Source organism: Sinohyriopsis cumingii, chromosome 10, assembly GCF_028554795.1.
Source record: "Sinohyriopsis cumingii isolate HCF-2022 chromosome 10, ASM2855479v2, whole genome shotgun sequence".
NCBI classification, from domain to species: domain Eukaryota; kingdom Metazoa; phylum Mollusca; class Bivalvia; order Unionida; family Unionidae; genus Sinohyriopsis; species Sinohyriopsis cumingii.
In genome coordinates, this window is record NC_142970.1 from 74,031,778 (window position 1) to 74,057,938 (window position 26,161).

Genomic DNA, 26,161 nt, shown 5'->3' on the forward strand with positions numbered 1-26,161 from the left:
TGGCATCCATGATGGTGTCAGATGACAGTTCTGAAGTTTTGATGCCCATGGCAGAAACAAATGTTAGCTTTGGTATCACTGTTTCATAAATTTTTCAGTGCTGGCATCATGGACGGTACCAGATAGCAGTTTAATTCTTTGTGTAGCTAAAGATTAAACCATTCTGAAATGATATTAAATTTTACTATATTACAAGTTTTCTCTAGTGTTTGTCATCAATGATGGATCCAAATGTAATTTATAAAGCATTGCTAATTTGGCATGGACTTAAGTTTTTAGAAAGTCTGATTTACAGGGCAAAGTCAGATAATTTGACACAGATGTCGCACAAAGCTCTTTTTGCATTAGCACTGATGACAGCAACAAATGGCAGTTTTTGAGGGCTGAATTTTTATTCAAAAGCTTAAATATTATCAATTTTGCCAATTTACCTCACAAACTTTCTCCAGTGTTGGCATCCAGGATGGTGCCAGATGGCAATTTTGGAGCATGACCCAGGACCCTTCTTTTATAGCCTTTTCAATCATCTTGATTGCTATTGGACCCTGGCCTTGTCCTAAAGATAGGGAGTCAAACTTAGCTCCACCAAAGCCCTGCAAAATAAAATGGCATTAGAACTTGTGATAGAAGTTACATAGGAGATAATACAATGTGACAAAAGTGATAAAAGAGATAATAAAATGTGATAAAAGTTATACAAGAGATCAAACAATGCGATAAAAGTGATACAAGAGAAAACAATGTGAAAAAAGTGATAGGTACAAGTGATACTTGAGATAATGTGTGTGTGTGTGTGTGTGTGTGTGTGTGTGTGTGTGTGTGTGTGTGTGTGTGTGTGTGTGTGTGTGTGTGTGTGTGATTTGGATTTTAACGTAGCTTTAACAATTTTTCAGTCATATCTCTACAATGTCTGTTGTGTGGCAGTTTATAGTGATGTCTAGCACTGGGACATCATGCCGCAGACATGTAGCATGATGTCCCACCCAGTCACATTATCCTGACACCAGGCTGACCAGTCCTAACACAAACCTCTTAATGCTGAGCGCCAAGCGAGGCAGCTGTTAGTACCATTTTTGTAAGTCTTAGGTATGACTCAACCGGGTATCGAACCCATGACCGCCCGCATCTGAGGAAGATGCTCTAACCACTAGGCCACCAGAGCGGTGACTTTTGATAATAAAATGTGATAAAAGTGATACAAGAAATAATAAAATGTGATAAAAATGAGTCAGGAGATAATAAAATGTGATGAAGGTGATACAAGAGATAATAAAATGTGATAAAAGTGATTCAAGAGATGAATATAACAAGAAATGAGTAATCTTGAATGGTAAATCCCTCTAAATGTCCAGTTATGTTTTTATTTTCTTTTTTCCTTCAATTGTTGACTTCCAAGTTAAAAAGATTGAAGCTATATTGTGCCATCAAAATGGCTTTAACTATAGTTCTAAAATAACTTACCATGTCATCAGCAAATTTGAGCAAAGCTGACATAGGATCAGCTCCTGGGGAGAGCACAAATAGCAAGGGGCCACATGGGTTACTGTCTCCGAAGGCCTTGGGGAGATCAAATGGTGGTGGTTCTATGTATTTCTTGCCAATATTGTCTGTAACAAACTCCTGTACAGCTGGAATGACCTGAAAACCAAAAAGCACAAAATATCGAAAATTAATTTTCAGAATTTGGACATAAAAGATAAAAATTCATTCTTATTTATATATGTATGAGTTTCTAATTTCCATGTGTACTTGCATCAGTATGAGCTTGTGATGTAATCATACATTATGTCCTTGTAATTGTCGTCTCTGTACCAATTCTCTACGTTATTATTAATCTCCTACAGGGGCAAATAAAGATGGATGAGAATGATGTTGACTTGGCAAAATTTAGAAGACTCCTTAAATTTGTCTAAATCATACAAATTTTGCATTAATGTTTTTACCCAAAAACTTGCACACATGGGATATTTGTGACATGCTATAAAATCTTGTACATGTTGGATATTTGCGAACTACTAAAAAATGTTCACTTGACCTTGTATATATGGGATTTTTGCAACATACTATATAATTTTCACAAGATCCTGTACATATGAGATAATTATGACAGATTATAATTTTAAAACCCCATCTCCAAAGTACAAAGGAAGCCATATGACATTTCTGCAAATACTTTAACCTGTTCTTTCCCCATCACAAGGTGTCTTATAATCAAAAATATGACTCAGTGAATATCCTGACACAAGTCTTGACATAAATGAAAATCCCTTCCTTGGACTTGTTCCATGTGTAACAAAATCTGATCTAATAATTCCAAAGTACAAATATAAGAAAAATGATTATTTAATGCTTTTTACCATTTCTGTAATGAACTTCTGTTTATAAGTAACAAGTTTCATCAGTCCCTAGAGGCTTATTAAAGTACTATGGTTCTTTTCTCATGTACACATTAAGTGCAAATATTTATGTTTATAAAGAGAAAAAAAGCTAAACCATCAGGTGTCCCAACAAGTCAACATGCAAATTATTTCTGCTTTATAGAAAGTAGCAAAACATGATATCAGTGGCCACCTGTCATTTGCTATCAAAACTGTAATGTACGTATCACTTTCATTATATAAATACCCAATCATGAGCTGACATGGTTAGCAATCATGATAGCTGGGCAAATATGTGTTTCATCACTACAACAAACAATGTTATCACAAAATCAGATATAAATGCTACTGGCCTATATTAAATTCCCAGTAACAATGACTGCTAGAGAGGGTCTGCGGGCAGTGTGCAGATTGTTCTGAAGTGAAAAGAAGTGCAGAAGCCATGCAGAATCTTATTACGATTAACCAATCCTTCTTTAAGGAAATAGTCATGAACATACTTAGGTTCAGAGATTTATGTTGTTTCTTTTTCTGCTGTGAAAATGAGCACAATGCCTGTTAGGTCAAACTGAAAAAAATTAGATATCTTCTCACCCGACTTTCACTGTACCATGTCAGATACTCACTTATAAGTTGCGTTCAACAGCAAACAATAATAGTGGTGTGAAGGTCAATAACTACTTTTATATATACTTTTACACAACCAATCATGTGGGGGAGGTGAGTGGAGTCATATGTAGAAATATAAATTAAAGGTACTATATTTTAATATTCATTCACCTGTACACCCCTTTATCCCCAATCCTCCTTCCCACCAATGATCCAGGTGTACAAACCCAAAATCTGTGACATATAAGACTTGTCTCCTTACTAAATTTTTCGAATAATACACTGAGCCGTTTAGGAGATATGGTGATGGAATGATGGATGGAGACAGAGATTAGCATAACATTATAGTGCTTAATTTAATTATCAGGAAAATATATCTCTAAAACATTATTTTCTATAAATACTTTATGTCAAAACAGCTTTACAAATTAGGAGGAGGGGATAGGGAGGGATATCTCCAATGTAACATACCTTGTGCAGGTGAATATCTCAGTGTTATCTTAAACAATATGTTGGCACAAAAACATAAATCCCATCAGAGGCATAGTCATCTGGAGAAGCCGACAATATACAGACTGGTTTATAGTGTGATGCCAAGACAAATGATTTTAGAGCCTCACAAAAAGATATGCCACGGTAAATGATTCAGGTTGGTCTAGACTGGGTTCAAACTCATTACACATTGGGATTCTAAGCTAATGACCAAGCCAACATATAAAGAAACAAAATATTACTGTAAATACCATAATTATGCAACATATAGAGAAAGGAAATACCATATTAAGAGACATACATAAAGTTTCATCAGTGTAGTAGGGTTGAAACAATGCTTTATCACTCTGAAACAAAGCCCTATGACTCTAAATGTAATACATTAAAGATAATGCATACATAATAAACAAATCGCTAAAATGACCAACATCATTCGAACATAAAAATTAGGTCACAGTGACCATGTTTGGTATAGATGCATCCACATAAGAATTGTCATTAGTAGGAGTAAAATAGGGTCCAAGATGTTGAAGATGTGATGAATGAACAGCTGTAATGCATAAATCACTCAACTGACCTAATTTTGGTATGGATGATCTACTCTCAGGGTATGAGAAATGTACATCTGAAAATAATTAAAGTGTGAAAATTAGTTCACAATGACTTAGTTTTGATATGGACAAGTTACTCTTGATGAGCTGGATCAACATACCAGTTTTCATGACTGAAAGTGAGATAGGGTCCAAGACATAAAAGGTAAAATAAATGAATGCTGCAATGCAAAAATTAATCAGGAATGAAAATTAGGTCACAATGACCTAGTTTTAATATGGATGATTCTACTTCATAAGATGCACATCAAAATACCAATTTCCATTAGTGTAGTTGAAATGAGGTCCAACATAGTGACACTGTAATGAACACAAAAATGAATGAATATGCAAACAAAGACATGAAAGAAGAGACAAAATGCTATATTTCCCATCAAAATTCGTTTGCATGGAAATAAACAAAAACAGGTTTGAATTTGGAATTTTGTATCAATTTAATTTAGACAATTTTCACTACAGCTATGTTACCTTATCAGGCCTGAGACAACGAAGTATCAACATTTTCTGGAATTGGCCAACTTTTTCATTCCAATCTCCAGCCATCTTTTCATGATGAGGTTCCTGAAAAATGAATTTAAATGAATATCTTCACACATGTCAACCCTAACAAGATCTTCTCCATAAGGCAGTTAATATTTTTCCATAAATTTGACCAAATTTCAGTAAGGCAGAATTGGCAGGTCTGTATCATACATAATTATTCAGGGAACATTACCATTATGTAACATTTAATGAAACAACAGACTATCTAGCTGCATGGAACAATTATATTTTGATTAATCAATCAATAAATTAATAAAAAGTCACAAAAAATGAATATATCAAGCAAGCAATTAATCTATCATAAAATAACTAAAAGAAAACAATAATAAATCAATAAACAAATACTTACTGGGCTGTCATACATGACTTTCCACTGGTCCTTCTGACTAGCAAACTTGGTACGAATGCCTTTGAAATTATTTAAATCTTCAAGGCGACATAATTCATCCCAAGACTGTGAAGGCAGCCATGTTGTTGGATTGCTATGTGGATTATCCAGACCAATTCCTCCAGTAAGCAAGAATCGCCATTCTTCCTCATTAATCAGCTTCTTGTGTTTCAATATGTTTACACAGAGCAGGAAGGAGAACAAAAGCTGCGAGAAAAGACAGGTGACAGAATTTATATACTTTATCACTATTTTCTCACCTTTTAAACACTAGAAAGAAAACCAAAATACTAGATATATGTCTGAGCTACAGTTTCATCAAAAATAAAAACATCATAAGGTGTTCACAAAGATTTAACATAGATTCCTTTGTGATAATAAGTCAGGTTTACAAAACAGGGTTCATATAGAATTCTGAATGATAAATTCAAAGACTTTTCCCAAACTTTCAAAGACAAAAGACATAGATTTCCATGACCTATTTTCACTAACATTTTGTATACAAGTTATGTTATATGAGAAAACAACAAATGCTAAATACTACAATATTGCTTAATGATGAAATTCAAACTATAATTAATTTCCTAATTTCAAAAGAAAGAAACCAGGAAACCTTGACTACATCCAAATCTAACAACAGTTGGACAATTTTGTTTGCGATTATGGAAAGAAATGAAAATGTCTGGGTTTATTTCAATTTTCAAAGACTTTTAAAGACCTCAGGATAATCTGCTCAAGTTATCCCAAACTTTCAAGGCCTTGAAAATACTACCTAATTTTTCCCAAACTGTCAAAGACCTTCAAAGACCGTAAGAACCGTGTAAAAGAAGAAAGCCATGCCCTCATGCAAAGCACATCTACCTTTACAGAAACCTTGTCAACAATGATGATGCCATCACTGCCAACGAGGAAATGTCACCACTGTCTTACTTTCCCACTAATAGGGAGTGGGGAGGGGGTCAACAACAAAAATATCAATAGTTTTTGTACTGACACGGATACCTATCAGAAACTGATTTAATATCAGGTGTTTTCTCTTTGTCTTGTATATAAGGAAATCAATATTGTATACAAGAAAATCAATCTTGTATATAAGAAAATCAATCATGTATATAAGAATATCAATCATGTACATAAGAATATCACCCTTGTATATAAGAATATCAATCTTATATACAAGAATATCAATCATGTACATAAGAATATCACCCTTGTATATAAGAATATCAATCTTATATACAAGAATATCAATCATGTACATAAGAATATCACCCTTGTATATAAGAATATCAATCTTATATACAAGAATATCAATCATGTACATAAGAATATCACCCTTGTATATAAGAATATCAATCTTATATACAAGAATATCAATCTTGTATATAAGAATATCACCCTTGTATATAAGAATATCAATCTTATATACAAGAATATCAATCATGTACATAAGAATATCACCCTTGTATATAAGAATATCAATCTTATATACAAGAATATCAATCATGTACATAAGAATATCACCCTTGTATATAAGAATATCAATCTTATATACAAGAATATCAATCTTGTATATAAGAATATCACCCTTGTATATAAGAATATCAATCTTATATACAAGAATATCAATCATGTACATAAGAATATCACCCTTGTATATAAGAATATCAATCAATCTTGTATACAAAGATATCAATCTTTTATACATTAATATTAATTGTGTACATAAGAATATCAAACTTGTATACAAGAATATCAAACCTGTACATAAGAGTTCAGAAGAATATTAGTTATTGATAGTTATTCTTCTCTTGTAAATCTCCATTTAACTGGCTCTGCCAACAAGTCACCGGCAAAATGTAATATGCAACAGCAAAATGAAAATGATCTCAAATGTAATATGCAACAGCAAAATGACAATGATCTTGAATGTAATGTGGAACAGCAAAATGACTAAGATCTCAAATGTAATATGCAACAGCAAAATGACAATGATCTCAAATGTAATATGCAACAGCAAAATGAAAATGATCTCAAATGTAATATGCAACAGCAAAATGACAATGATCTTGAATGTAATATGCAACACCAAAATGACAATGATCTCAAATGTAATATGCAACAGCAAAATGACTATGATCTCAAATGTAATATGCAACAGCAAATTGACAATATCAAATGTAATATGCAACTGCAAAATGACAATTATCTCAAATGCTCAATGAAACACTCCTAACATTACAGTATTTAGATCTTTGTTTTAAACAGAGTATGAAATCAAACAAAATATGTCCTATATTTTTCTATTACAATGAACAAATACAATAAGTCATACCTTGTCCTTCTCAAACAGTGATCTACATATATTGCAGTACAATGAGTATGTAAAGTGATGATGCAAGTTTTCCAGTCTCTTTGTGAGGTCTTCTGACTTTTCTGCATTTTCAATCGACAGGATGAAGAGGTTGATAAACCAGGCCAGTGAGTACTGATACATTGGCTCAATGTTTGCAAGGTCTGCGATCGAAAAGAAGAGAATTGTAGAGTGAACGGCAATTGGTGTGTATCCCATACGAGCTGTGTCAATCTTCTTTTCTGTCTCTTCTGCAATAGCCTGTTGTAAACAAAGAATATTCTATCAGTGACATTTTACTAACATATTTAGGAGTTGTCTTTCAAAAATTCTTAAAACATTTCCTATTTCTCTTTCACACACACATATACACACATATATACAACTTTGTTAATGTTTTTCTGTCAATGATACAGGTTTTCTTCCAGAGGAAACTTAATGCCATGAATGGAGAAATGTTCTCTTGGTTTAGTTGTTTAAAATTTGCATGGCTGGGTTATTAATTTCTACAACCTTGTGAAAATGGAATAACAAGAGGTCCAATTGGGCCAATACTGCTAACCTACTATACCCTGGTCTAAAAGGCAAATGTAGCAATAATAAGGCAGATACCTTTGATTTAAAGACTCACATGTCAGGATCATTGCCAGCTACTTGATAGAAATCAGTGAGATCTAAAATGCCATTTAACTCTGTTTCTACTTTCTCAGCAACTTTGGCTGGTCTAAATAGTGCATTGGTATATTTAGTATGAATGTCAAATTTGCTCAGACTGGGACTCTGCCTACACATTTTGTCTGATATGGTAAGAAATCATTGGACAGAAAACCATCCTATGATATGAATTTGTATGTAATAATAACAGGAGATGAGTATCACTGTAAGAGTTCTATCTGGTTGCTACGGTAGCCATGCCATTGTTAGAGGAGCCACCCCAAATACAGTTCTGGTGTAATAAAATATACTAAGAAACAATGCTACAAATCATTTATTACAATTGGCTCAGCTACGTTGGATTGCTGACTGGAGCAGTCACCTGGTGGCTAATGAAGTCAAATTGAGTGGTGGTATAGTCATCAGGTGGCTATGAAAGTCAAAAAGTGAACTGAGCTGTCACTTGGTGACCATGGAAGCAAACCTGTTGCCAATGGATAATATTTTTGGTACAGCATGTCGTAAGAACTGTTCCAACAAAGTTTAATCAAAATTGGCTAGGTTTTTCTGGAGAAGTAAAAAAAAAGTTAAAATAGCTTTTCCATGTGGTTGCTAAGGAAGCCAAAATACTGTGTGGATAGCCACTTTAGATACAAATCTGGTAGAAGAATAGTTCTTACCAAGTTTATAAAAACTATTCTATAGAAGCTGTAAATAGGTTTTCCACATGGTTACCAATGAAGCCGTATCATTGCTAGGGAAGAAATCCCAAACACAATTCTGGTAGATAATATGCTATGAAACTCTCCAACCAAGTTTGATCAAAACTGGTTCAGCTGTTACAGAGGAAAATTCAAATTCAAAATCAGATTTTCCATCCAGTTGCTATAGCAGCCACAAAACCGCTATCAATGCAACACTAGACACATTTTGTATAGCATAGTTTAACAACAGTTCCTACCAAGTGTAATAAACTTTGGTTCAGCCACATCGAAGAAGAAACTGAAAACAGGTTTTGTATACAATTGCTGCAGAAGGGAGCATAAGGGCAAAATTTGGGTAAAGCGTGTTCCGGGAAACACTCCTACCAAGTCTGATTAAAACTGGCTGTTCTGGAGAAAAAAGATTAAACAGGTTTTCAGTTCTGGATGCTATGGGATCTACTCCCTTGCTCTGGTGCCACCCAGAACACAATTTTAGTAGACTATGACCTTAGAAAAACATTCTTACCGTGTTTGATTCAAAATGGTCAATGGTTTTTGTGATGTTTAAAATATCAATGTTGACACACTATGCACAACTTATGCTTAAGGCAGGGATATTAACCTGACCTCATGTCCAGGTGAGATATAAAACCTAAGGAACTGCGAACATTGAAAAATGATAACTTTTATATATAAAAAATTGGAATGTTAAAAATGTAAGAGTTTTTAAGATGTAAAGATGTAAGAGTTTGGAAGATGTAAAAATGTAAGAGTTTGGAAGATTGTGGTTTCTTCAGTAGATATAAATTAGCCATTAATTATCCATTTACATCTGCCGCAATCTTAGTCAAAATAATACATTTGTTTTTTCATCCTAAAACTTTAGAGCTTAGAAAGGGGTTTGTGCCTCTTGACACTTCTAAGCTTCCAACAATGCACTGCCTTCCACCCAATGGGACTTTGGGTAGTGCCTAAGTAAGCAATACAACTTTCTCTTTCTTTCAGTACAAAATACAAATACCTGTTTATTTAATATTCGTAATGTGATGTAGCTGATATGTTACATAATGCCATTTCATCTGATGCAGTAAAAGTGATGTAACTTAATGCCAGTTCATGTGATATAGCCAAAGTTACATAATGACATTTTATATGTAGTAAAAATGATGTAACTTAATGCTATTTCATGTGATGCAGTAAAAGTGATGTAACTTAATTGCATTTCATGTGATGCAGTAAAAGTGATGTAACTTAATGCCATTTCATGTCATTTCGCAAAAGTGATGTAACTTAATGCCATTTCATGTCATATAGCAAAAGTGATGTAACTTAATGCCATTTCATGTGATGCACTAAAAGTGATGTAACTTAATGCCAATTCATGTGATATAGCTGATACGTTACTTGATGCCATTTCATGTGTAGTAAAAATGATGTAACTTAATGCCATTTCATGTCATGAAGCTAATATGTTACATAATACCATTTCATCTGATGCAGTAAAAGTGATGCAACTTAATGCCATTTCATGTCATGTAGCTTATATGTTACATAATGCCATTTCATGTTATGCAATAAATGTGATGTAACTTAATGCCATTTCATGTCATTTAGCAAAAGTGATGTAACTTAATGACATTTCATGTGATGCAGCTGATATATTACTCGATACCATTTCATGTGTAGTAAAAATGATGTAACTTAATGCCATTTCATGTCATGTAGCTGATATGTTACATAATGCCATTTCATCTGATGCAGTAAAAGTGATGTAACTTAATGCCATTTTATGTCATGTAGCTTTTATGTTACATAATGCCATTTCATCTGATGAAGTAAAAGTGTTGTAACTTAATGCCATTTCATGTCATTTAGTAAAAGTGATATAACTTTATGCAATTTCATGTGATGTAGCTGACATGTTACATAATGCCATTTCATGTGATGTAGTAAAACTGAAGTAACTTAATGCCATTTCATGTGTTTTAGCTGATATGTTACAAAATGCCATTTCATGTGATGTAGCTGATATGACGTTACATCATGTCATTTGATACTCATGATAATACAAAGATGTAATATTTTTTATAATCCAGCAAACATTTGAACAAAACAAGCTATGTATGATCTCCAGAACCATACTTCAGACACTACTGAGATGTTGTCCAGAGTTTGAACTAAGCTAACTATACATTATCCCCATGATGAAACTGCAGATACAAACCTTCTTTTCTGAGATCTCTTGGTCCAAGGCTTGAAGTAAGCAAACCATACATGTAACCATGATCAAACTGCAGATACAAACCTTCTTTTCTGAGATCTCTTGGTCCAAGGCTTGAAGTAAGCAAACTATACATGTAACCATGACCAAACTGCAGATACAAACCTTCTTTTCTGAGATCGCTTGGTCCAAGGCTTGAAGTAAGCAAACTATATATGATGCCTATGATCATATTGCAGAATCCAACCTGCTTTTCTGAGATTGTATTTACCAGAATTAGAAGAAAGCAAATTATATGCATGATCCTTGCGGATACAAACCTGCTTTTCTGAAATCTCATTTGCCAGGGTTTTGGATGAAGACAACACTTTGATGGCTGTTTCATCTTCTAGAATGTTGCCTTCAGAGGTAGACAGAACTTCTAAAATCTTGTCTTCAATTTCCTTCAGTTGTCTGGAAAGAATCAAAGTATTGAGAATACTCAAGCCTTGCAGGATTCAAGTCACGTAACACTACATTAAACAGGATTAAAGTATTGAGAATACTCAAGCCTTGCAAGATTCAAGTCAAATAACACTACATTAAACAGGATCAGAGTATTGAGAATATTCATGCCTTGCAGGATTCAAGTAAAGTAATACTACATTAACCAGGAACAGAATATTGAGAATAGTCAAACCTTGCAGGATTCAAGTCAAGTAACACTACATTAAAAAGGATTGGAGTATTGAGAATATTCATGCCTTGCAGGATTCAAGTCAAGTAACACTACATTAACCAGGAACAGAGTATTGAGAATACTCAAGCCTTGCAGGATTCAAGTCAAGTAACACTACATTAACCAGGAACAGAGTATTGAGAATATTCATGCCTTGCAGGATTCAAGTCAAGTAACACTACATTAACCAGGAACAGAGTATTGAGAATACTCAAGCCTTGCAGGATTCAAGTCAAGTAACACTACATTAAACAGGGTCAGAGTATTGAGAATACTCAAGCCTTGCAGGATTCAAGTCAAGTAACACTACATTAACCAGGAACAGAGTATTGAGAATACTCAAGCCTTGCAGGATTCAAGTCAAGTAACACTACATTAAAAAGGATTGGAGTATTGAGAATATTCATGCCTTGCAGGATTCAAGTCAAGTAACACTACATTAACCAGGAACAGAGTATTGAGAATACTCAAGCCTTGCAGGATTCAAGTAACACTACATTAAACAGGGTCAGAGTATTGAGAATACTCAAGCCTTGCAGGATTCAAGTCAAGTAACACTACATTAAACAGGGTCAGAGTATTGAGAATATTCATGCCTTGCAGGATTCAAGTCAAGTAACACTACATTAACCAGGAACAGAGTATTGAGAATACTCAAGCCTTGCAGGATTCAAGTCAAGTAACACTACATTAACCAGGAACAGAGTATTGAGAATACTCAAGCCTTGCAGGATTCAAGTCAAGTAACACTACATTAAAAAGGGTCAGAGTATTGATAATGCTATTTTTTGGAAGAATTAAAGTTCTATTACTTCAAACAGGATCAAAACAGTGGCAATACTGATGTCTTGGAGAATTCAGGTATTGCTAAGGTAAACAGGAACAAAGTATTAATAATACTGAATCTTGCAGGATTCAAATAACAATACATTAAACAGGATAAAAATTATTGAGAATACTGATATCTTGCAGGATTGAATTAATCCATTATTTTAATGGCATCACCACACAATTTTAATGGAACCACTATCTTATTTTAATGGAATCTATATGCTATTTTTATGGAATCACTGCACTATTTTAATGGAGTTGCTACTCTATTTTAATGGAATCACTGTATTATTATTAATGGAACTATTACAGACTTTAATTGGAATCACTGTGCTATTTTAGGGTTGATACAATAAAACAAGGGAATTTTTGGCATGTGATAATAAGAGTTTAAATCAGTGCTCATTTCAAGTAAATGATATGCCAATTTTTCAATAAGTCCAAATTTTGTTAAAAAATGCCTGAATATGATAGTAGCACTTAGCTGTGTTCATAAACTTAAAATGAACTGAGCCTTTATATAGGATCGTCTATTTCCTTTTGTTCTTAAATTACACATATGGCAAGACCCATATGCTCCAAAACTAGGAGCGACCAGTGATATTCTATTAAAATTGATTTGTTGAAAACAGGAAACAGATATATAAATTATATGGCTTTAGTTCATAACTGACTACAACTACATGATTTCTCATAAATATTTTGGTTTCTTAAACAGACAACTTTAAAGGGAGCTGTTAATTTTGCTAATGCTCTGACACCTGAATTCCTTGTAAACATCTTTTCAAATCCTCTGCTACTTTACAAACCTGTGACACCCTGAACCATAAACTGAAAATATCAGACTTTATCATAAATAGGATCAACAGTTTGTGAATGCATAATGTTTATACTTTTTGTTCTCAGCACCCTGAATGATCAGGGCATTCTTTTCTTCCTCCAGCTCTGGTCTCTCTCTGGCCACTACAATACCCAACAATTGGTCCTGGAGACCCTCAGGGGTGATCATGAAATTCAACAGGGTCACCTGTGAAGAAGATAATGATAATAATAATAATAATAGGAAATGCCAGTCCATCACCATCAGGTAAGCTAGCGTATTTCTACATTTAATCTGGCTGCACTGACTGGTTATATTTAATAGAATGAAGAAACACATATTAAATAATTATGAATATTGATGGTATATACCTTATACAAAGATTTCAAACAAATGTTCTTTGGAACATGCTTTCCCACCTGCTTCCATACACTTGTTAGATTGACTTCCATAATTGTTTAAACAAAACACTATTGAGCAAAATGCTTAAGGCAAAACAAACAAGACAGGAATGCTCATAAATTTAAGATCTGTAGTAATGATATCCTAAATTTTCAGTTGAATACAACAGCTGATGTTGAAAATATTTAACTTCCAAAAGTTTGAACAAAAAAATGTAATAGTGTTTACAGTGATGAAACATGCATTGAAGATTTCTGACTTTCAAAAGTTTTAACACAAATATTTAGTGCTGAAACATCTTTTCAGATTATGCAGGTGAGACAGGCCAGTAAGAAATTTGTAGTATATCAGAATATAAGCTTTTCAGCTACTGTAAGATTATATCAACTGAATGCAACAGCAAAAACTGATATTTGACTTTAACAAATTTAAACACAAAATGTTCACATTCAAACAATGATGACGCAAGCTTTTTGCTGAAGCAGGCCAGACAGACAGGAACACCTAGCATGCATATTTTAGGCCCATAGTACTATCATTGTTCAGTTTTTGCTTAACACTAATGATGTTAAAGATACACAATTTTGAAAACTTTTTCAAAATACAAACTTAAAGATTGTTCACCATGATGCTGAAGCAGGTGAGACAGGAAAGATATGAATTACTAGCATATATCATATCATAAACTTAGTTTAATGCAAAACTGATTCAGAAACAATATGGTGACCAACTTATTGGCCACAGGCTTCATTTTGTTGTGTTACTGATAAGGTCAACTGCATACAATATACTTGTGCTATAAGATTTGACGGTGTAGTTCATTCTCCCTTACAAGTGTTCATATAAAATATTGGTATGTATTCAAAGCTGTTGTCCATCAAAATGACAAATATTGCAGAATTTTTCTTAATAAGTTTAGAATTACTAATTTCCATACAAATTTTGTTGGTACATATAGTAGTTCTTTGACAGGTTTTCTTTGGTAACACTTTTGTACAGTACTTTTCCCATGAAAGAAACAGGGTACCACCCTAATAAATTAATCATGGGGCTACTGGACTAATAAATGGATCATCAGGTGAGCAGCCTAATAAATGAATCATCAGGGGACCAGCCTAATAAGTGCATCATCAGGGGACCAGCCTAATAAGTGAATCATCAGGGGACCAGCCTAATAATGAACATGTAATCTGCATAAATATGGAGGAGAAACTTACTATCTGAAAAAGTTATCCTTAGCAAATAAAACTGTTCACAGCAATGGGGGTGTGGCAGGGTGCGTGGAGTGGGGGGTTATTAACAAAGTTGGGGCTATCATCAGATAAATATGGCATGAGATTCATACAAAATTTTCTAATATCAACAATATCGTAATCCCTCAATGCAATGTTATCATTGGGAACCATATATTACATCACCATATAGTGACACCACCTTGTTATGATGTACATGATACATGTAATTTTACTAGCACTTAATGAAATGGAATCCATGACTATAAATGCCCTATAAAAGGATCTGTATTACAATGAATTGCCTTATAGTGACTGAGTGCAGCATACAGAATTCAGTTTGTAAAACTGAATTACTTTTTACATGAAGGCTGCCTCTGTTGATACATGAGCTTAGGCCAAGATGTTGAATTTTGGAATGGGTGGAGTGCTCAATGGTACTACTGATTAGACAGAGGCACATACACTTACTCTGCTGAATCTGTTTTGTCCATCATTCATTATCTGTATGCAAAATAAAGTAAACAAAATGTCATACCTTTACAGCTGTCTCAGGCAGATAGTGTGGATTCCTAAGCTTAGTGGTTACATAGAACTTGAAGTCATTGGAGTACTCAATTGTGCTATCACCCAGTCGGATGCATAAGGATCCACCTTGTTTGAATGTCTGTTTCAGTAGCAATGGCTCCAGTATTGGATCCAATTCTTCTGCGATGTTCTCTAACAGAACCTAATATTAGAGAAATATAAAAAGTTCAATAGTTTTTTTAAGTCAAACATTAGGGGCCCTGAGTGGCCGAGTGGTCTAGAGCGCTCTCCATTACAGATCATTGCCATCTCACCTCTGTCTGCATGGGTTCAAGTCTCGGATTCAGCCAATGCGGGTATGTGAGAAAGCTTGCCAGTAGCTTCTTGTGGGTCGGTGGTTCTTTCTGGGGTTTTTATGGGTTCTTCCTCCACCATTAATACTGGCCGCCATGCATAGCCTATCGTGTGCTGAAAAATGGCGTTAAACCCCACAAAAAACAACAAAAAAAGTCACACATTTTAACCCAATGGAACAAAGATCATGGTGCATGCACAAACAAAAACTACCTAATTTTGTGAATTTACTCCTCGCCTGGTTACTTCCTCTTATAATGCAGATAATACAGCTGCCAGTACAATTTCAAATACATTAGAAACTAGAAGAGAATCTTTCTTCCTGTTTAATCTTGCTTTCTCAAGACTTTGCCACAAGTAACAAATAAAATAAACTCAATGCTTAAGCAAGTAGATTAGATCTACTGATGCATTGTAAATTGATAGATATTTTAAGCACAATATGTCATTAACAGAAATTATATATCAAAGAAAGTCTGATCCTTAGAATCAAATGGTTTGTGCAGGCAGTGATGTTGATTGTGACATCATAGGGGAAGCAATTTGGAATGCTGTTTAAAACAACATACAAATGGTGGTGCTGTGACAAGTTACCTTTTAATCCAAACAATATAGGTACTAATATTCTTTTTTATGCAATAATATCTGAACATATGGTTTTGGATAGGTTCTTAAATAGGTTAATGTCTTTATACATTGTTACATGAAACATAAAGTGACTTGCTTAAAATATGTATCGATGATAATTCATTTTGTTTTATTTATTGTTTTATGGTATACCAGCAAACAAAGGCTTTACCATACTGAGTCAAATGGAGTAAAGTGCCTAACCCAGAGACACAATAAGGTAGCCAACCCACCCTGATATGATAGCAGGATTCCAAACTGATACCTGTTAGTTTAAGTCCCGCTAAATGCTGGACCACTGCTGCCCTCTACATGCCACATCAACATGGTCCAAGTCTGTTTGTGCTGTGCTGAAACTGCTCTAGTCTATATATTGTTTCTTAATGAAATGCTTAATATGTAAGAATTCTGGGATCCACAGGAAATTCCTGAATTTAAGGCAATATTTCCTGTCACCTGACTACCTGTCCTTCATAGCATATTTAAACAAGATTAAACTGAATATCTTAGAACTTATTTTGAGCTGGGATTTTTACTATGGTCAATTCAACAGCATAATCAGAACTAATAGAAGAAAATGTGATTTTCATACTGTCTTGCACATTTTTTGGAAAAACAATATAAGCTCTAAAAGATATATTTACCGGAGTTCCAAACTGGATACAGTTCTCAAGAGTTCTGACAAAATCTGAATCACTGAGCTTGATGACATGTAGGTTGTTTGCCTTCTCCATGTATTTGATCCACTTATTTGCTTGACCCTGTGGATCGATCAACAACGGCCATCGACGTGAATTGCTGCAATTCAATTCATAATTAAATGCTGTGATTCGACATGAATTGGTCTAATTTCATTTAATTTTAAAAATCAAACACTATTGAGCTTCTTTGGCCATAAAAGAATGCATGTAAAGGCAAAATAATTGTAAGCAAGTCAGTGTATAATTCTGTTACTATTTACAAATTTTTGATACACCAAAATCTTTTTAGAAGAAGAAAGTTATGCAAACTAAATTCAAAGAATCTAAAACAGTACTAATAACACATGAGTGCCTCAAAGTGACAGTAACTCTAATAGCCAAAGAGAAAAGTAAGGAATCCAAGATAATTCCATTTCTTCTTCTTTTTAACTACTGAGTGTTGAAACCCTCTCTGATATTCTGAAGCGCTAACAAGATTTTCAAAATGGCTGTGGCAACCATATTAGATGCAAGATCAGCACTATTTTAATTTGTATAATATTAGGTCTCTAACTGAAATGCTACTTAAATATGAACATCAATTTAAGTGGATAAGCCATATTGAAAGTAAGATCAGCATAGTTTTCATTTAGAACCATCTAGATACCATTAGAAGTCATCTTGGTGGAAACCCCATGATGAGATGACCATTCATTCAGGAGAAATAGCACCAAGAACATATTCACGATGGCCTCATAGTGGCTATATTGGCTGCCAGATTGGCATGATTTTGATTTAAAACCAAACAGACACCATATCAAGTCTCCTGGTAAAAACCCCTTGGTGATATAACTTTCCATTTAGGAAATGTGGTCATAACCAGACGCTTAGGTCGATAGCCATGGTGGCCATATTGAATGACAGACTGGCACTATTCTAATTTATGATGAACTAGGTGTCACAAGTCCTGGTGAAACTCCAATAACGATACAACCATCAATCTTGGGAATGAACGAACACAGGGTTTTCAAGATTGCTAACCTTACTTAATAAGACTTCTTCTCGTGAAAACCCCCACGTTGATAAGACTCTGTTTTAAAGTCATTTTTGGATATTACAGTCTTACTTGGATATTACTGTCTTATTTAGATATTATCCTTAGGGCTGTTCCGTTTGAATCTACATGGTACCAAGGGAAGGCAGTTGTTTTAAAAATATTTGTCAAGTTACTCTCATTATTCAAAGTGGTTATTTTTGGTCAAAAATGATACAAAAGTGCTTCCCTGGGTTGCAAGTATATGATACTGAGACAGCTTTTATAGGTTATTACAGTTCAATTAAGATATATATCTTAATTGGATATTGCAATGTTATCTGGATATTAGTCTTAGTTCAATTTTAGTATATATTCTAATGTAGTTATTAGTAGATATTTGTTGTATTTAAACATTACAAGATTATTTGGATATGTCTTATTTGTATATAACAATCCTTCTTTCATATTAGTCTTATACTAATATTAGTCTTATTTTGACATTACAGTTTTATTTGGATATAACAATCTTTCTTGGATATTAGTCTTATTTGGATAATAAAAGCTATTAGTCTTATTTGATATTACAGTGGAACCCCGCTATAACGCGCCCCGCCATAATGCGAATTCGGATATAACGCGGTCGTAGCATGGCTCCCGAAATTTCGTATATTCATTCACACATGGAGAAAAAAAATTTGGAGAAAAGTAAAAAAAACAAAGCAAGAAATTAACTTCATTTTGGGCATGAGATTAGTTGTGACTTTTAAAATAATATGATCGTGGCATGGTTCCTGAAATTTGAAATTCATTTACGTGTATTTTTATTGGACCGTGAAAATATTTGTTTAACGTACGAGAAATAGTGTGTAAAACGTTTATTATAATTTGGTGGAAGAATTCGCGTATGACTTTTAATAATAAACGATCGGAACTTAACAATTTATCCAGGTTCTTTAAGTGATTTTGGAGAAGTGATCGTGTATGAATTCTAAAATAATACGATATATATAACGTACGAGAAATAGTGTGTACAACGCTTGGCTTCTGAAATTTATCAATTTGAACAGGTTGTGGTGAAGCTCCGTATTCTACTCTAGAAGAGAAAACTGGTTTCATTAGGTTTTTGAATTGTTAAGCCGAAGTAAACATTATCGGAAGTGTTACTTATTACGGATCCATGAGTAAAGCCAGTAAATCGTCTTTGTGATTGTCTTCCATGAATTCTGTATACAGTCGTTGCTCAAACAATAGCCGACATGGGCTTCTTATTTAACTGCAATCACAGCCAAGCAGCAGACAAAGCTGTGGTTGATACAAGAGTCGCACAATTTAATAAACATCAAAGGACGAAAGCCGCTAACATGTATGCTGTGCTTGGCGGTGTGATCAAACAACAAACAGTTGAAAGTAAATAATATCCACTTTATTATCTGTAAATTAAAAGGGTATGAAATTGTACATCCGTTCAGCTTAATTTTGTTTTATATAAAAAGTGATTCGTAACCATTGCAGGCCTTCATTACTTAGTTATCGAGCTTTATCTGTGTACGTTGTTTGCTTATATAAAAAAATATTTTACTGTTATGGAAAAGCAAGTTCAAAAACGCAAGTCGTTTTCTGCTAAAGAGAAACTGTATGCCCTAGATCAACTAAATAAGGGCAAACAACAAAATCAGCTTGCCAGAGATCTAGGAATCAGCGAGTCCACTTTGCGAGGGTGGAAAACAGATGAAGGAAAGCTCCGTAGTCTACCCAACATTCTTGAAGAGGAAACTGGTTTACAGCATAAAAGGGTTAAGTTAGCTAATGACAATGTCCTAGATTCAGCTTTGTACCAATGGTTTGTACAAGCTCGCTCAGAAGGTGTTCCAATTTCTAGCCCAATATTGAAAGCCCAAGCAGAGAAATTTGATCGCCGTATCAATGGAGATGATTCCAAATTTAAGGCGAGTAATGGCTGGCTAGACAGATTCAAGAAAAGGCACGCTATCAGCCAAGTTCTTGTGTCTGGGGAAATCCGCTCCGCTGACAAAGAGGCTGCCAATTCCTACCCGAAAGGGCTTAAAAAGTTGCTGGAGGACGGTTGCTACACAGCCGACCAAGTTTACAACTGCGATGAGACTGGTTTATGTTATAAAATGTTACCCGATCGCACCCTTGCAACCAAGACTGACAGTCACAAACGAGAAGGTTTCAAGAAGAGGAAGGACAGAGTGACTCTCTTATTTTGTGTTAACAAGTCTGGCAGCCACAAAGTCAGACCTCTGATGATTGGAAAATCGAAAGCTCCCAGATGTTTTCATCATGTAAATATGAAGGCACTTCCATTTCAGTACACTAACAGCAAGAATGCTTGGATGAATAGCTCCATATTTGACGACTGGTTTCACAAAACATTCGTTCCAGATGTTCGGGCTCATTTACGAAAACTCAAGCTGGAGGAAAAAGCTCTCCTCCTGCTGGATAATTGCCCTGCCCACCCCCCAGCGGAAAATCTTGTCAGCAGTGATGGCAAGATCAAAGTTTCGTACCTCCCGAAAAACACTACGTCAGAAATCCAGCCACTTGACCAAGGCATAATTTCCGTATTTAAACAAAATTATCGCCGTGAAATGATAATGGGAATGGTAGCAGATAATAATGCATCCGTCGACACATCATTGGCATTACTCAACTTAAAAGAAGTATGTCACCTTGGAGGTAAAGCCTGGGATGCTATCACTGCACGCTGCATTGAACGATGCTGGATAAAGGGTCTTGGGCCAGCTTTTACGCCCTCGACACAAAATGATAGTGACGATGAGCTTGAATTTACAGGATTCATTGAAGACGACGTACATTTAGCAGAAGAAGCACTCAAAAAATACGAGCACAGTCATCATGATATCCTTAACTGGTATTCAGTAGATGACATCTGCCCTATATACGAACACATATCAGATGACGAAATTGTTACAAATGTCAGCAGGAAGAATGAAGCTGCACAATCAGAACCTGAAACCAGTGACGATAATGATAACGATGACGATGGCACCCCAACTCCCCCACCAAAAGTGTCTGAAGCAGTAGTACATTTAGAAGCAAGTTTAAGGTGGCTGGAAACACAAGATGTTGACAGCGTCAAAGTCCATCAATTAAGGAACATTCTTGACTTTGCTAGAACCCAACAGTTTGCGGCAAAGAAGCAAACGTCATTGGATATATTTTTCAAGAAATGATGAAATTTAAATTTGGAACCACACTGACTTTGCACTTTGCGCAACGATTAATTTAGCAGTTTTCACATGTTTCTTTTGATGTTCACAAAATCTAAAATAAAAGTTATTTGCACGCTGAAATCATGCGTTGATTGTTAATTATTCTTGCAGTTGTCGCATATGATAAAATTTTAGCGGTATGAAATTTGTACAGACACCGTATGTAGACCCGGGAATAGCTGCATGCAATGACCGTACGATATCAGATGGCAAGTAAATGGTTTCAATATTTTGTTCATCCTATATTTTACACGACGAATTCAGACTATTACAAAATTATTGAATATTTTAAATCTGTACGATTTTCAATGAAATTACATCCATTATGGATGAACTGCATGCCACGACGGCACGGTAGCATACGGTGTTGATACACTTTTCATGATATAGCGATAGTCTGGTATTATCGGTCAATCTGTATTATCGTTCAAACAAATAAAAATTAGTAAATGTTTTTAATGCACAGTAATAACCTATAAATATATTAGCCATCGATTATTTTGAATATATCTTAATTAATGCATTCCAGTTAATATTCATCTGATGATAAGCCGACTTTTGATCATTGTACATGTATACACATATATGTTCTCGGAAAAAAAGTTAAATATTGTAAAACCCCGCATTAACGCGACCCCGCTTTTAACGCGATCCGATTTTATGGACCCCGATCATCGCGTTATAGCGGGGTTCCACTGTACTTTCATATCTGTGTATGTCATATTTGGACATAACAATCCTTCTTGGATATTAGCGCCTTAGTTTGACAATACAGTCATATCTGGATAAAGGTCTCCTTTATATCAGTCTATATAGCAGTCTTACTTGTATATTAATCTTATTTCTATATTAAAGTCTGTTTTGGATATTAATCTTATGTGGATATTATAGTCTCTTTGAATACTAGCCTTGTCTGGATATTACAGACTCTTTTGGATATTACTTTTACTGGGATATTAATCATATCTGGATCATATTTTAATACTGCAAATACTATGGATTAGGATATTTGGATATTACATTCTCTTATGGATACTAGTCTTACTGGGACATTACTATCATTTTAAGGTATTAGTCTTAATTGATATTAGTCTCTTTTGGATATTAGTGTTATTGTGATATTAGTCATATCTGAATGCAAAGTCTTATTTGAATATTACAATCACTTTGGATATTAATCTTTTTTGGATATTACAGTCTCCTTTGGATATTAGTCTCTGTAAATTAGTCTTATCTGGATATTAGTCTTATTGAGATATTGCAATCATTCTTGGATATTAGTTTTAATTGGATATTACAATCATGATGGGATATTAGCTTTATTTGGATATTACAGTCTTATTTTGATGTTACTGTAATATTCAAGCAACTGGTTGTTTTGGAGGTGTAATTGGTAAAAATGTTGGAAGTTGTAGTGCTAAGTGAAGATACTGCAGGGGGAATGTGATAATATCTGACACATACAATCAAGATATTTGTTAAAATGTTTCCTGTTCTCATCAGGAGTTTAAACAAATTCCATTCCATGGGAAATCTATGGAAAACATACCTCAAAATGATACCATTTTCAACTGAGAAGGAGTCTGTTGGCAGACCAGCAATATTCCATGCCCGAATCTTGACAGGGTCACCAAGGGTTTGGATCAAGCTGAAGTCATCTGAACAGGGAATACCAGCCTTTTTCACACTTTCTTGCCACAGTCTGATTTGATCCTGAAAGAGATAACATATTTCTTGCATTTCTCACATGTGATTTTTTTAAAATACAAAATATTCTTATCATGCAATGGATGACTATTTGTTATCAAAAGATCAGGAAAATCTTGCAAGTACATCTTGTGATTATTCTATCGTATGTGAGTCCTTGGTACAGGGTTCATACACATTTTTCTGTATGGGATTCTATGTCAAAAAATCACAAAGGACTTTGCTTCTTGGAGTTATTACTGACTGCTGGAGGGTGAAAGATAGAACTTAGAATTTTATGTTCTCCTGAAAATGTCCCATTTATAGAGTTTCTCCTCAAAGCACAATTTTTAATCAGGTTTGACATGACTATCTTGACTAAATTGGAATTTGTGCCAGTAGTATAGTCTGTGAAATGGATAGGATATCAACCCTGAAAATTTTAGAGTACTGATGATAATAATAATAATAATAATAATAATAACAATAATAATAAAATTATTATTATTTTTATTAAGAGGATAACTCAATTAATGCATAGCTATTCTCCACTGTGGACATCCATTACTATAAAATCAATCAACCTAATCTATAGCACGTCTATAGCAGCAAACATCAAATATAACATAGGAATAACTATACCATGATTAGCAATGTGCTGCAATATGGTACAGATAATACTATTAGGATAAATTAAATCATGCCAATATAAACTAACATGAAGTAAGTAGAATTATTTCAATATTTTTAATTGTAATGGCAGGAAGTAATATTACTAACAACATTTCATTTTTGTTACACAAATTCAAGATGTCTTCTTTCGAAGTAGTCTGCTGAACTTTTCATTCTGATATTTAGATGAAGTGAGTTTCATATTTTAGCACCTGAATATTTCAAACTTCATTTGAATTGCACACTGTATGTTCTAGCAATATTTAGAGTACATGACTCGCTAAGCATTATAACTAGTCTTGAACTGAGTCGCAACAATTTGCTGAGAAAGCTGGCATGACCCGATATGTGGCTTTGTTGAAAAGCTGCTGTTTTTAATAGTTCATGGTTGCATTTATGTTTTGCCATTTTAATTCCTTAAAGAGATCCTGATGATGTATGATGACATGCAATCAGTATAAAGCATGCTTTTGTTTTTCTGATCATTTTAAGCATTTGCCATCAAAATTTTTTTCTCCAAATAATAAAAGAGTCCTTTATGCTGCAAAACAGATCAAGAAACTTTTCAAATGTGATGAAATCTTGAAGTTTACTTACTAAATAAACTAGACTCATGTCAGATGAATTTAAGATATTAGGATTTTATGTAATTCTTAGCGTTTAATTAGAATTCATTTGTAACTTCACAGACCAAGAAATAAGAAAGATACAGTATTTCATATAATTTTTCATACAGGAAAAAATAAATATTAATTTCAGTGTACAAAAACTTATATGTAAAATAAATAATTATCATTTGGTGGTACTGACCATGTATGAAAACAATGGGATCGTACCTGAACAAGTTCTATGGAACACACACTACTCAACAACCTAACAGTACAAACGTACAAAGTAAATGTATATTTTCTGTCTCATTCTGCTCTCAATTCAAGAATCTAATTACAATAAAAATAAAATCACTCAAAAAGATTTTTGTTGTTTTTACTGAAAGAGAGAGAGAGAGGATTATCTCTCAGTGTGCAAGCTTGTCTGCATTTGGAGCATATGTAGCTACTATGTTGTATAATGATGGCAAAATGATTAAGATGGCTCAAACATGTGTTAGTTATGGGTATTATTTATTGGTAAATTGTACCCATTGCAATGATGAGTCCACATTGTCAAGAAATTAAGTGCGACTTGCATTTTTACAGCAACAATCTCAATATCAAATTGCAATAAAAAATAAAGAACTTGAAATCACGTTTTAGTTAATGCTCATGAGTATGTGCACATGTGTGTGTGTGAGAGAGACAGAGATGAAAAAAAAATTGTTCAGTGTACAAGACTATATTTATTCAGGGTGGTTTTTATTTGTAGTTTTTGCAAAGAGAAAAAAAACCTATTTTTTGTCACCTGACGACTGTGATAATCCTCATGTATTACAACCCTACTCTATTCCATTATCAATAAACACCACTAAATCAACAATTCATTCTTGTTTTAATTATGATATGCATTGTCACAACAACCACATGGCTATGCAGTGTTATTTACATGGTAATTAAACATGCTTAGTGCTTGGTTATCCAGGTGAAACCAGATTGAGGACAAGAATGGACAGAAGAGGTCAAATCAGCGAGGCTGCCAGTAGGGAAATGAGGCTCTCTTTAGGGAAATGAAAATCTGTTAATGTGCTATTGAAAACATTGTCCATACAGCAAATGTTACAATGACAAGCGATCATACACATTACTAGTTATTTGAACTCACCAATAAAGATAATAGTGGGGTATATCGTAGAATAAATCAGCAATAAAATGTTAATTATATCCAAGTCAAGACAGAACAAGCACTTAAAAGATAATACATAGATAGATTCATACATACATACATACATACATACATACATACAAATCGATTTAATGGAGTCCATGACTTTCAAATTTACAATGGAATGACAAGGTTTTTATATTTTATGTTTGTATGACTATAATGAAACAATAAGACTAGTTGACCAATGGTCTGTGGTCTTCACTTTAGCGTGTATTGAGACGTAATTTTTGTTGGATAAGAAAACATCAGAGGGCTTCCAAACTCGTTTTAAAATGCACGTGGTGTTTTGTTACAGTGACATACTTAATAAGAAGAACTAATTAACAATAATACTTAAAGGTATGGTCTTTGATGTCCTTTGTCCATTTGTTAATAAACACCAGTAGATATTGTAATGACAATAAGAGAGCTTATGCACATGGGTGCCCACAGGATTTTTTGCAGGGGTGTGTGTCAGGATTTTTTGCTGGGGGTGTGTGTCAGGATTTTTTGCTGGGGGTGGGTCAGTCAGTCACAGCCAGGAGAGTTAGTATATTAAGCATTCTGA

At 34.1% G+C, this 26,161-nt stretch overlaps 1 protein-coding gene across 1 annotated transcript in view; it reads right to left on the minus strand.

Annotated features, from left to right (window-relative positions):
- The window catches only part of LOC149790393 (dynein axonemal heavy chain 7-like), a 184,759-nt gene that overhangs the window by 35,225 nt on the left and 123,373 nt on the right, over positions 1 to 26,161 (minus strand). Inside the window, exons 52-61 of the mRNA XM_089972442.1 lie at positions 22,988 to 23,151; positions 17,110 to 17,263; positions 15,495 to 15,686; positions 13,396 to 13,529; positions 11,274 to 11,406; positions 7,357 to 7,635; positions 4,983 to 5,228; positions 4,559 to 4,651; positions 1,462 to 1,638; positions 432 to 593 (exon numbers count right to left, since the gene is read on the minus strand). Coding sequence (XP_089828568.1) covers positions 432 to 593; positions 1,462 to 1,638; positions 4,559 to 4,651; positions 4,983 to 5,228; positions 7,357 to 7,635; positions 11,274 to 11,406; positions 13,396 to 13,529; positions 15,495 to 15,686; positions 17,110 to 17,263; positions 22,988 to 23,151 — 1,734 coding nt within the window. The remainder of the gene's footprint in view (positions 1 to 431; positions 594 to 1,461; positions 1,639 to 4,558; positions 4,652 to 4,982; positions 5,229 to 7,356; positions 7,636 to 11,273; positions 11,407 to 13,395; positions 13,530 to 15,494; positions 15,687 to 17,109; positions 17,264 to 22,987; positions 23,152 to 26,161) is intronic.